This window comes from Pleurodeles waltl, chromosome 12, assembly GCF_031143425.1.
Source record: "Pleurodeles waltl isolate 20211129_DDA chromosome 12, aPleWal1.hap1.20221129, whole genome shotgun sequence".
Taxonomy (NCBI): Eukaryota; Metazoa; Chordata; class Amphibia; order Caudata; family Salamandridae; genus Pleurodeles; species Pleurodeles waltl.
The window spans coordinates 90,248,016-90,261,512 of record NC_090451.1 but is presented as its reverse complement, the minus strand read 5'-3'; the positions used below and the strand labels follow the sequence as shown (position 1 = coordinate 90,261,512).

The 13,497-nt window shown below is 41.5% G+C and overlaps 1 protein-coding gene across 2 annotated transcripts in view; it reads left to right on the top strand.

Annotated features, from left to right (window-relative positions):
- SPPL2B (signal peptide peptidase like 2B) overlaps positions 1 to 13,497 on the top strand; it is a 149,008-nt gene that overhangs the window by 97,980 nt on the left and 37,531 nt on the right. For both annotated transcript variants that reach the window (XM_069216302.1, XM_069216301.1), the window contains exons 6-10: positions 838 to 980; positions 2,233 to 2,329; positions 2,750 to 2,866; positions 5,481 to 5,562; positions 6,894 to 6,968. In XM_069216302.1, the coding sequence (XP_069072403.1) occupies positions 838 to 980; positions 2,233 to 2,329; positions 2,750 to 2,866; positions 5,481 to 5,562; positions 6,894 to 6,968 (514 nt within the window). The remainder of the gene's footprint in view (positions 1 to 837; positions 981 to 2,232; positions 2,330 to 2,749; positions 2,867 to 5,480; positions 5,563 to 6,893; positions 6,969 to 13,497) is intronic.

Here is a 13,497-nt window from a genome sequence, read left to right as displayed (position 1 = left end):
TTTAACTGTATATGTCCTTGTAAGTCCTAGATCATTCCTGGTTTAAATGACAAAGATTCCTTCTGGATGCAAAAACTTTGTAGAATTGCAATCCTTAATCTTGGGCTCGTGGGATGTCCTGGACTTTTACCCGTGTTGCATGCTTCTTATTCAGCTTGGGTCACAGATTCGTAGAAATCCTAAATGCGTTGATTATTCAGTAGAAAATAGAGACTTCAGGCTTCATTTCTAATAGATGTTTTAATCTCATGACTCCTGAAATTGCTGTAGGCAAAAAGGGCTAAAATTCCATTAAGAGTGTTCCGAATTAACAGTTTATTACAAACCTCCACATCAGAAGCCCTCGGATGGCTCTATCACATGGCAGGATGCTGAACACCAAGGCTGCATAGCCTTAATTACCTTCCATACCAAACAGTTCCCGACCCTTTTTCTTACTCCTTCATGGTCTCTAGATTTATTGAAATCCGATTGAGGCATTACATGTTAAATTTATTACAGTTGATACAAGAATACATTTCTCTATTGTCAGATCCCTCAACTTGCAATTAATATACAGTTGCATTATAAAACAAAATGTTTTGGGGCAAGAATAGATGCTTACTTTTCAATGGAATCCACTAGCGAAACATTCATTCTTTTTAAGCCAGTGTATCTTAAGCAAGCATAATAGTGTAGCTCAGTCAGTGTTCTGTCATGGTCTGGTTACTCTCCAAAATGTAATTAAACTATAATATTAATTTTAAACTTTAAGGGCATTTTAATCACCAGTCGGTTTATACCACCAGATAAGGCTCAGCTGCTTAGTGGATTCACAAAAGGCCTCTTTTTTTTCAGACGATACATGAAGCACAAGAGAGACGATGGTGCAGAAAAGCTTGATGACGAAACAGTTGATGTGACACCCATCATGATCTGTGTTTTTGTAGTGATGTGCTGCTCCATGCTGGTCCTCCTCTACTTCTTCTATGATTATTTAGGTACTATTCTTTGTTTATAAACTTAGACGGTAGCTGTAAAAAAAACTCCCAACAAAAATTTTCTATTGCAGCTTCTGTTTAAAAAAAAAAAAAAAATGATGGGGGACTTTTTTGTAAACGAATGTACGAGCAGCCCTTGAAGATGACGGTGTTCTGGTCCACTAACACAAGGCAGTTCCTAGTGACATCAGAGACATGCACTTAGTTGTCATACACCAACAACAGATTTAGATTTTATAACCAGCATAATCCTGGTTAGACACCTAAAATCAACCGTCACCACTGCACTGGATCACCTTTTGACTTTCTGACTGTTCTCTCCTAAGGCTTTCCCATCTGTCACCAGTTGTTATCAACCTATTTGGTTTAGAATTATGGTTACCCATCACATTCACATAAATATTCAAAGGATTTGTGATGCTAGTTGGCAACCCAACGTATGACCTAGTCTGCTTTTTTGTCTTAGTTATTTACGCTATAGAGTTCTAGGTGCTTGGCACTGCTTTTTGAATCATGCTTCGCTTTTGGTTGTAGTAAGTCGACAAAGGATTACCCATTGGCTTGAAAGGAGTGGAAGAAATGTATTTTCTTAGTTGCTCTTTTTGCTCATGATTCAAATACCTTTTTATAATTGGAACTGTGTAGGCACACACATTTGCAAATATTAATACTACACTTTTTCATTAATAGTGTTACGTGTAATACCTATTGTGTATATATTACTTATATTTGGGTTCCTTTTACATTAGTGCTTGTGTTAAATCCCCAATAAAGGTGTTTGCTGGAAGACCCTAGTTTAGAAAAAAAAAATTAGTTGTTCATATATTGCCCTTTTAACTTGTTTGTTTAGCAGAAACAATAGACACCATTAGTAAGATGATGCTGAGATGCATCTCAGTCCTTGGGCTCTAAGCATCCCATTTTGTTTCAAGGCCTATAAAGTGAATGCTACTAAGGGGTGCAATAGTTATGTTGAGAATTGTTACTGTCCTCAAGGCCTTTGTGATGACAGAATGTGCTTATTAAAACAAGTGTTGTCATTGTTACTTTTGTAATCACAAAAATGTTGACAATTTAGCAGAAAAAGTTACTTCTCTGAAAGTCTACCTTTTCCAGTTAAAAAAGTGATTTGGTTTATAACACACTATGCTGTTTCTAATAAGTTAGCCAGTTAAATTGGTTGTTACTGCCTGCCATCGAATAGAAGTGTGATTTAGTTCTAGTTATTATTCCTTTTTGTCTTTTTTTGCAGTGTATGTCATTATTGCTATATTCTGTCTGGCTGCCTCAATCGGATTGTACAGTTGCCTTTGTCCATTTGTGCGCAGATTGCCATTTGGAAAATGCAGGTATGCATATCTTTAAGTGAATGGGTCATTGATTTGCTTGTCAATTTATTTTGTCTTAACATGGGACAACAAGATTTGTTCTCTTAAACTGTATCCATTGAAGTCATCAGTCATGAAAGCACATGTTGGCTAAATAGATATTTTTGTGTGCAGCCCTTTTATTAAGAATGTTTTATTTAAAATTAGTCATCTATAAAATCACTGTATATCAAAGTTAATGGGTAATGTGCTTAGTGTATATATGCATATATACATGTTAACATATAGGCTATGGAAAACTAAGAACTTTTACTTGAGAATTCTGCATAAAAATAAGTATACATTCTATTTATAATGCTGTGCCTGACTTTGTGAAAAGAGACATTCATGCCCTTTGCTAATAGTATATCTGTCTGTTTTTTTTTTTTCTTGCCCTTCAAGAGTCCCAGACAACAATTTGCCCTATTTCCACAAGCGTCCGCAGGTTCGGATGCTGCTGCTAGCTGTGTTCTGTATTTCAGTCAGTGTGTTGTGGGGAGTCTTTCGAAATGAAGACCAGTAAGTGTGGAGAACCCTCTACTCTCAAGTTGATTTTTTTGAGGCATGAGTAGATATTCCATTTCTGTTTTTGTCTGTTCCTATCGCTATCATAATCTTGAATTTAAACATAGAACACAAAATAACTATACTTACATGCAAATAAAAATAGGATGATGAGTTTTTCTATGGTCATAGGACACTTAAGAGTTTGATAAGCAATGAAATATTTTATTGGACTGCTAATAGAAAAGTTATGTATAACAATTACAAGTGTCTTTTAACAGCTAGTTTGTTAAAATTCAAATAGGGAATAAGCAGAGTATGCACCATTGGACCCGAGTATGCACCATCCCTTCCCCTGTACGAAATGTTTTGAGGGCCAGTGGCATTTTTCACTAAATGAAAGTTGGTAAGGTGGGTGGAATGGCAGTTGGGGGGCTGTTACTGATACCTTATTTTTTAATGGGAATTGAGGTTATTTACTGTACCGAAAAGCTGATACAGTGGAAACCTAGTTGTGTTTCCAGACAAATGTGAGGCTTATGTCTTGGGATTAAATATATATATTGATCATCTTTAATGTATATAGCGCTATTGTTTAAGCTGTAGTTCATACTGAGCTCTTCAGAATGCATTTGATGTAGTTGCTACACCCCCAAAGTAAAAAGAAGTGAAAGGTAGGAGTTAGGGAAGATGCTATATACATATTGTGAAATACAGCAGCCCATGCTCACCTGCATACTTTAATTGGTTTAACTACCTGTTGCCTTTTGTCAATTGTAAGTGAACCAGATTTAAACATTTTTCTTCTTTTAAACTTCTTCTTTTTTTACTGTGTTCTTGGGAGTGAACCTTGAACGCCCCAGCACTGGATATTTTACTGATTTGCATGCTTTTGAGTATTTCTCACAACCAGGAGGGGCTCTGCAGATTTATACTTAGTTTTTTCATTTTTACAGTTTCAACACCAATTAGCAACAGCATCTATGCATCATCAGTTTATCTTAATATGCAGTGTGGCCTCCTACTTTAGACTTTTTGGCTCAAAGGAAGTGGTTCAATCTTACGTTTCAGGGAGTCATCTGACAACTTCAGTGCTCCTGGTGAGGGTTTTGAAGAGCAGGGGTTTGTTCTGCCATCAGTCATGGTTCATGCAGTCTTCTCCACAGCCTGTAGGTGTCATAATTGTTTGTATAGCTCCTGTTGCAACAAACTGAAGTGAATCCTGCATAAAGGAATCAATTGAGACAAGCAGCTGATCGTTTTAAATTTGAAACATGTTTGGTGCCAGTGCCTGAATCACCACGAGTTAACCAGGCTGACGCTGCAATCCTCTGGGGCAGTGTGAGACTATGGGCCTGATTATGACTTCGGCGGACAGAAAAGCCTGTCCGCCGAAATGCCAACAGGTAGGTTGCCGCCAGTATGGCAGCCTCCCCCCCCCCCCCCCACAGCCCATTACAAGTTTCCTGCTGGGAACCTTAGTATCCGCACGCTGGCCCAGCAGAAAACGGCCTACAGCTTTGTCTCCAGCTCGTTATCGAGCCTGCGGCAATGCTGTAGTTGTAGTACGTAGGTTGCCCCAGCACCTGTTGCAGTGTTCACTGTCTGCAAAGCAGACAGTGAACATTGCAGCGGTGCTGGCCCGGGGGTGGGAGGGGCTGCCCTGCCCATGCCAAGTGCATGGGCAGTGCAGGGGCCCCCTGCACTTTGTCTCCGTCAGCCTTTTCATGGCGGTGTTACAGCTGTGAAGTCGCTGGCAGAGAAGGGGGTAGTAATCCCCAGGGCAGCGCTGCTTGCGGATTGGGACCGCCAGACTGCCGGGACGACTAATGCTGGCACAACTGCCACGGTCATAATGTGGTGCTTGGACCGCAGCATTGGAAATTTGGCTGAGGAGCTAAGGCAAAGTTCTACTGATTGTCTAGGTGTGAAATAGCCTAGTTTGAGGCACATGGAGGCGGTAAATGCTTTCATTGGACTAAGGTAAAAATATAGTTGGATGATTCCCAGTTTAAACACACAAACTATTCAAAAAGTGTGTGTCTAAGAAAGGTCTGATATGCTAATAAGTACATAATTATTTTGTGTGCAATGCTGTGGCATGTGCACAGCTGAGTAGACCTGGAGATCTGCACTGTAGAAAAGAATGACTTGTTCATCCTGGGACAGCATGTATTTTGCACCAGCAAGTAGACTTTGGATGTCGCCATTTCTACATTGATGGATCTATTTTTTACAATTTACAACTTATAGTGATTTGCCTGATCCTTGAAGTGTTTGCTCAGATGTCAGTACTCCTGGGGCTATTGATTAGCAATGTTAAAAACTGTTGAATGCTTCGATCAGTGGTGTTGGAATGGAAAGAATGATCATGTCTACAACATACGTTCAAGATGAACGTCACTGCAGACCTTTTCCTCGGGCTTTGAGGAACTCCACAATTATTGTTAATGATATAAAATTGAATTAAATTGATTCCGATGAGGTGACATTGAAACCTTCACACACCCTTGAGCACTGGTATCCTTCTGAATGCTTATGATTCATTCATTGATCTGGTCCTGCTACAGAATGTTTCATTCGAACAGCAGGCACAACACCATCAGTTACGTTTTCTGTTTTTTCTTAGGTGGGCCTGGATCCTTCAAGACATTTTAGGAATCGCTTTTTGCCTCTATATGTTGAAAACAATACGCCTGCCCACTTTCAAGGTAAGACAGCCTTCTAGTGTAGCAAAGGTTCATCAGAATAATAGGTGGGCACACGTTTAGGTTAGAAACATTAGGAACGTAATTACTTTCACTGTATTACTTTCATATAGAAAGTATCGGGTAACCACATTGCCATAAATATAAATATTGTCTGATTTATATGTGCCTTGGTTGGGTTGCTGTAACGATTGTCAAAATTAAGGGAAGCTTTTACTAGTGGATTAGAACAATTTGTTTAGAATATGAATTCTTTGGTGCTGTATAATATCAAAGCAGGCACAAAACTAATGCTTCTGATCAGATTTAATGTGTTTTACTTAAATATGTATAACTTCCTTGCACGGCCCTTGATTTGTTAATGTATCTCCATTTCACATACAAAGGCACAAGGAAAAGTAGAAAGCTTGCCAGATTAAGGTCACCTTAGTCTTGTAGCAAGACTGCAAATTCAGAGCTTTTCAGTGCTACACTCCAGTTTATGGGTCAGCCGAGTGTGGCAGGATAATTGGGTATGGCAATTTGTTCCTAAAGCAAAGTTTCCTTGTCTAGGGTGCTTGGAGCATTTTAAACCTAATCACTTCTGCCCCTGATTCCACAAACCACCTGCTATCCCATTGTTGATGAACTGCGTGTTTATTCTCTGGCAGGTGAAATTTCAGGATATCTGCGGCCAGAGATTACAGACTTTATTCATTAAAAAAAACCACACCTTTCTAGATGATGAAGTCAGAAGAATAAAGTCTCTTGTTCATAAATGTTGTGTACTAATTTAGCAATTCACATGTGTCATTATGTTTTGTGTGCAGTTGTGAGCACCGAGTTGGTCAGTCAGTGTAGGCAACTACCTTAAGTTTTGGGAAGAGTCAGCCTGGCAATAAAAGAAAGGTGTGATGATGCAGAGTACTTATAAAGATAAATAAATGTTATTTGGGGGTTGCGGGGCATGAATTTGCTCTCCGCAGAGATCTTTGTTAGCAATGGCACTTTTCGGAGTGAATCCAGATGAAGGGTTTAACGTTTAACTTTGTTCAATGTGTAAATAAACGGGGTTATCATTGAGTTGGGTCATGGTAACATTTTATACAGCGTTTTAAAATGGAAAACCTCTTTACTAGCTGTTTTTCAAAGAACAAATGTATTATTGAACCACCTTCTAATGCTGCACTGTTTAAGTAAGCAAATATAACTTTTTAATTATTACAAGTCTGGTTTAGCGAACCATGACCGACAGTAAAGGCAGAGCATGAATTTTGAGATGAACGTTGTTCTCTGTCTGTTTCTTACACACTTTGAAGTAACCATCAATTTATTTTATTTGTCGTTTCTCCTAGGGCTGCACTTTACTTCTAGTAGTACTTTTTATCTATGATGTGTTTTTTGTGTTCATCACTCCATTTATTACAAAGGTATGTTCTTCATATTGCACATTGTAATAAACAATACTCCTTATTACTATCTGCATTGTGTCATAATATTGTTTCACTTAGGTTCAGTTTAAAAATATTATGTCTGGTATATATTATATATGATGTGACATAGAAGGACCTGGTTTGAAGTAGAACTTTCTCTGAAGTCAAGATAAGGGAGGGGACCTTGGAAAGTTGAGTCCATTTCATTGGTGCTTCACACATCTACTTCCAGCTGTACTGTGGGGCATACATTCCTACTGCAGGACAACAATTTGTTCTCCAGACGTATTCTATCAATGGCATTTGCTAACAAGACTCAGTTAAGCAGTTAAGTATATTGACTCTAGCTGCCATTTGGGATGGATATATATATATATGTATATATATATATATATATATATTTATATATATAAAAATATGTTCAATGGCATGTGTAGCTGCAGATACACATGCTGTGCATTATCCTGCCATCTAGTGTTACAGTTGTTTTTCTTCGAAGAAGTCTTTTCGAGTCACGAGACCGAGGGACTCCTCCCTTTCGGCTCCATTGCGCATGGGCGTCGACTCCATCTTAGATTGATTTTTTTCCGCCATCGGGTTCGGACGTGTTCCTCTTCGCTCCGTGTTTCGGTTCGGAAAAGTTAGTTAACAATCGGAAAATTCGACGGTATTGTTTGCACTCGGTACCGGGTTAGTGATAGCACATCGACACCGAAGAAAGAAGAGCTCCGGCAGCCCTCCGGGGCTTTCACTCCTCGGTGGGGCCTGGTCGGCCCGAACGCGTGCGTCTCCAAGGCTCATGGAACGGACCCCATTCCGCTTCTGCCCCAAATGCCACGCTAAGTATCCTTATACAGACCAACATTTGGTCTGTAATCTGTGTTTGTCCCCTGAACACAAAGAGGATACGTGCGAGGCCTGACGGGCATTTCGATCCAAGAAGACACTGCAGGACTGTAGAGCTCGAAGACTTCAAATGGCGTCGACACCGGCCTGACACACCGACGTCGAAGAAGAGGAGACATTCTCCATTCCAGGTTCCGACTCTGACGAGCCAGAGAGTGAGCAGCCAACGAGGCAACAAACCGTGAGTAAACCAGCCCCGGCAAAAACTCACTCGAAAATCATGAAGGCCCAGGGGACGCCACCGCCAACAGGCCATGGCTTTACCCGAAAGCACGGTGACCAAACATCGGCACCGAAAAAGGCCTCACAGCAGCGAAGACAACCGGCTCCGACCAGACTCGGCATCGAGAGATCGGCATCCCAAAATCCAAAAAGGTTTCTTCGGAGCCGAAAAAGACTGCTGAAAAGGTTTTGGTGCCGAAACACGCAGCCTCGGAGCCGAAACAAAGCTCCTATACAGACGAACAGGGCCTTTCCTCACAATTACAAGGCCACAAGTTTGAACAAGAACTGGGCATGGGAGAGCCAGACCATACCCAGAGGAGGCTCCATATACAAAAAGACACGGGGAAAATCCAAACTCTTCCTCCAATTAAGATGAAGCGGAAGCTCGCATTCCATGAGGCGGAAATGCAGCCAAAAGCAAAAGTGGCTAAAGATAAAACACCACCACCGTTTTTCTCCACAGCCATCGCACCACACTCGCCACATCTGTCCCCAGTAGCAACACCCCCAATGATGCAGTCACCAACGCACACAGAGATTAGTCAAGATGACCCGGATGCATGGGATCTGTATGATGCAACAGTCTCTGATAATAGTCCGGATTGCTACCCTGCAAGGCCGTCCCCACCAGAGGACAGTACTGCTTACATGCAGGTGGTTTCTAGGGCAGCTACTTTCTATAACGTAGCATTGCATTCAGAACCTATAGAAGATGACTTCTTGTTCAATACCCTGTCATCAACACACAGCCAATACCAAAGTTTGCCAGTGTTACCAGGCATGTTAAAACACGCCAAACAGGTGTTTCAAGACCCAGTCAAGAGCAGAGCCATCACACATAGGGTGGAGAAGAAATATAAACCTCCCCCTACGGACCCTGTGTACATCACACAACAGCTAACTCCTGATTCGGTGGTAGTAGGAGCAGCCCGGAAAAGGGCAAAATCACAAACTTGTGGAGACGCACCCCCACCCGACAAAGAAAGTCGGAAATTCGATGCAGCAGGCAAAAGGGTGGCAGCACAGGCAGCCAATCAATGGCGAATTGCCAGTTTGCAGGCTCTACTGGCAAGATACGACAGGGCACATTGGGACGAAATGCAACACTTCATTGAACACCTTCCCAAAAGTTCCAAAAGCGTGCCCAACAGGTTGTAGAGGAGGGCCAAACTATCTCCAACAACCAAATAAGGTCGGCTATGGACTCAGCAGACACGGCGGCAAGGACAGTGAACACGGCAGTAACCATTCGTAGACACGCATGGTTACGAACCTCCGGATTTAAGCCAGAAATCCATCAGGCTGTGCTGAATATGCCTTTCAACGGACAACAAATGTTTGGGCCGGAGGTGGACACAGCAATAGAAAAAACTAAAGAAAGACACTGACACGGCCAACGCCATGGGCACGCTCTACTCCCCACAGAGCAGAGGCACTTTTAGGAAGCCGCACTTTAGAGGGGGGTTTCGGGGCCAGCCCACAGAGACTTCCACCTCACAAGCCAGACCCACATACCAGGTCCAATATCAAAGAGGAGTTTTTTGGGGACAATATAAGGGTGGACAGTTCCCTAAAACAAGAGGGAAATTCCAAAGCCCAAAAACCCCACAAGCAAAACAGTGACTCCAACGTCACAAACCCCTACCACACAACACCAGTGGGAGGGAGACTCACAGACTATTACAAAAATTGGGAAAACATAACTACGGACGCGTGGGTCCTAGCCATTATCCAACATGGTTATTGAATAGAATTCCTACATTTGCCACCAAATGTGCCTCCAAGAGCACACATGTCCAAACAACACTTAGATCTGTTACAACTAGAAGTCCAAGCATTGTTACAAAAAGAAGCAATAAAGCTAGTACCCAACCATCAAAAAGGAACAGGTGTTTACTCCCTGTATTTCCTCATTCCAAAAAAGGACAAAACACTGAGACCCATATTAGACCTCAGAACACTAAATCTTTACATCAAATCAGATCATTTTCACATGGTGACACTTCAAGATGTGATTCCCTTGCTCAAACAACAGGACTACATGTCAACATTAGACCTCAAGGATGCTTACTTCCACATACCCATACATCCTTCCCACAGGAAATACTTGAGGTTTGTAATCCAAGGCGTACATTACCAATTCAAAGTGTTACCGTTCGGGATAACAACAGCACCAAGGGTATTCACAAAATGCCTTGCAGTAGTAGCTGGTCATATCAGGAGACACACATGCACATATTCCCTTACTTAGAAGATTGGTTAATAAAAACCAGCACTCAGCAACAGTGTCTTCTACACACCAAATACGTCATAGAAACCCTTCACAAACTAGGGTTCTCTATAAACTACCAAAAATCACATCTACAACCGTGTCAAATACAACAATACTTAGGAGCAACAATCAACACACAAAAAGGGATAGCCACTCCAAGTCCACAAAGGGTACAAGCCTTCCAAAATGTAATACTAAACATGCACCCAAACCAACACTATCAAGTGAGGTTTGTAATGAAACTTCTAGGCATGATGTCTTCCTGTATAGCCATTGTCCCAAACGCAAGACTACACATGCCGCCCTTACAACAGTGCCTAGCAACACAATGGACACAAGCACAGGGTCAACTTCAAGATCTAGTGTTGATAGACCGCCAAACACACTCCTCGCTTCAATGGTGGAATCCTATAAATTTAAACCAAGGGCGGCCATTCCAAGACCCTGTGCCTCAATACGTGATCACAACAGATGCTTCCATGGTAGGGGGGGGGAAGCACACCTCAACCAGCACAGCATACAGGGACAATGGGACGCTCAACAAAGGCAACTTCATATAAATCATCTAGAACTATTAGCAGTGTTTCTAGCATTGAAAGCATTTCAATCGTTAATAGCCCACAAACACATTCTTGTCAAAACAGACAACATGACAACAATGTATTACCTAAACAAACAGGGTGGGACACACACCACAACTGTGTCTCTTAGCACAAAAGATTTGGCATTGGGTGACTCACAATCACGTTCGCCTAATAGCACAGTATATCCCAGGGATTCAAAACCAGTTAGCCGACAATCTCAGTCGAGATCACCAACAAACACACGAATGGGAAATTCATCCCCAAATACTACAAACTTTCTTTCAAAGATGGGGAACACCACAAATAGACCTATTTGCAACAAAAGAAAACGCAAAATGCCAAAACTTCGCATCCAGGTATCCACACCCTCACTCAAAGGGCAATGTGTTATGGATGAGTTGGTCAGGGATATTTGCTTATGCTTTTCCCCCTCTCCCACTCCTTCCGTATCTGGTAAACAAATTGAGTCAAAACAAACTCAAACTAATACTAATAGCACCAACCTGGGCTCGCCAGCCATGGTTCGCAATACTACTAGATCTGTCAGTAGTACCTCATATCAAACTACCAAACAGACCAGATCTGTTAATTCAACACAAACAACAGATCAGACGCCCGAATCCAGCATCGCCCATCGCCCAGTCTAGCAATCTGGCTCCTGAAGTCTTAGAATTTGGACATTTCGACCTTACACAAGAATGTATGGAGGTCATTAAACAAGCTAGAAAACCTACTACAAGACATTGTTACGCAAATAAATGGAAAAGATTTGTTTATTACTGCCATAATAATCAAATTCATCCACTACATGCTTCCGCAAAAAACATTGTAAGCTACTTATTACACTTACAAAAATCAAATCTAGCTTTTTCTTCCATTAAAATACATCTCACAGCAATATCTGCCTATCTGCAGATTACACATTCAACATCACTCTTTAGAATCCCAGTCATCAGAGCATTTATGGAGGGTCTAAAAAGAATCATACCCCCGAGAACACCACCAGTTCCCTCATGGAACCTCAATATTGTATTAACACGACTCATGGGTCCACCATTTGAACCCATGCACTCTTGTGAGATGCAATACTTCACCTGGAAAGTAGCCTTCCTAATAGCTATCACATCTCTTAGAAGAGTAAGTGAAATACAAGCATTTACTATACAAGAACCGTTTATACAAATACACAAACATAAAGTGGTTCTACGCACAAATCCCAAATTCTTGCCAAAAGTTATATCACAGTTCCACCTAAACCAAACAGTTGAACTCCCAGTCTTTTTTCCACAACCAGACTCAGTAGCCGAAAGAGCCTTACATACATTAGACATCAAAAGAGCACTAATGTATTACATTGATAGAACAAAACAATTTCGCAAAACAAAACAATTGTTTGTAGCCTTCCAAAAACCTCATGCAGGAAATCCAATATCCAAACAAGGCATTGCCAGTTTGATAGTGAAATGTATTCAAACCTGCTATGTTGAAGCAAAGAGAGATCTGCCTATTACGCCAAAGGCCCACTCCACTAGAAAGAAAGGCGCCACAATGGCCTTTCTAGGAAATATACCTATGACAGAAATCTGTAAGGCAGCCGTATGGTCTACGCCTCATACATTCACAAAACATTACTGTGTGGATGTGTTAACAACACAACAAGCCACTGTAGGAAGGGCTGTATTAAGAACATTATTTCAAACAACTTCAACTGCTACAGGCTAAGCCACCGCTTTTGGGGAGATAACTGCTTACTAGTCTATGCACAGCATGTGTATCTGCAGCTACACATGCCATTGAACGGAAAATGTCACTTACCCAGTGTACATCTGTTCGTGGCATGAGACGCTGCAGATTCACATGCGCCCTCCCGCCTCCCCGGGAGCCGGTAGCCGTTATAAGTTGATAAAAATCGTACATTATAGGTTGATCAAACTTGTAGATTTGTAAATGTATATCACTTTATTCACATTATGTACATACATACTTACTCCATTGCATGGACACCTTTACTATATACACAACTCCTACCTCACCCTCTGCGGGGAAAACAATCTAAGATGGAGTCGACGCCCATGCGCAATGGAGCTGAAAGGGAGGAGTCCCTCGGTCTCGTGACTCGAAAAGACTTCTTCAAAGAAAAACTACTTGTAACACTCCGAGCCCAACATTAGATTGCAGGATAATGCACAGCATGTGAATCTGCAGCGTTTCATGCCACAAACAGATGTACACTGGGTAAGTGACATTTTCCATATATTAGGACGCAGTTTCTATAACAAAAGCTTTTTTTGTTTTGCTGATGACTTTGGTGCCATTTGATGACTCTTCACAGTCATTTCAGCTGCTGTCTGGAAAGTTTCGGGGTGAGCCATCAAGCGGGGGTGCGAAAAAAAGGGGAGGTCTCAAAACACTTTTTCCCCATTCATTTTTCCATAGAGATTTTGAACACTGATAGCACCCGAACTACTGGCCGGAATTACACCAAATTTGGCAGAAAGGTAGCTCTCAGTCCAGAAAGAGCCCTTTTTTGTTATTTGGT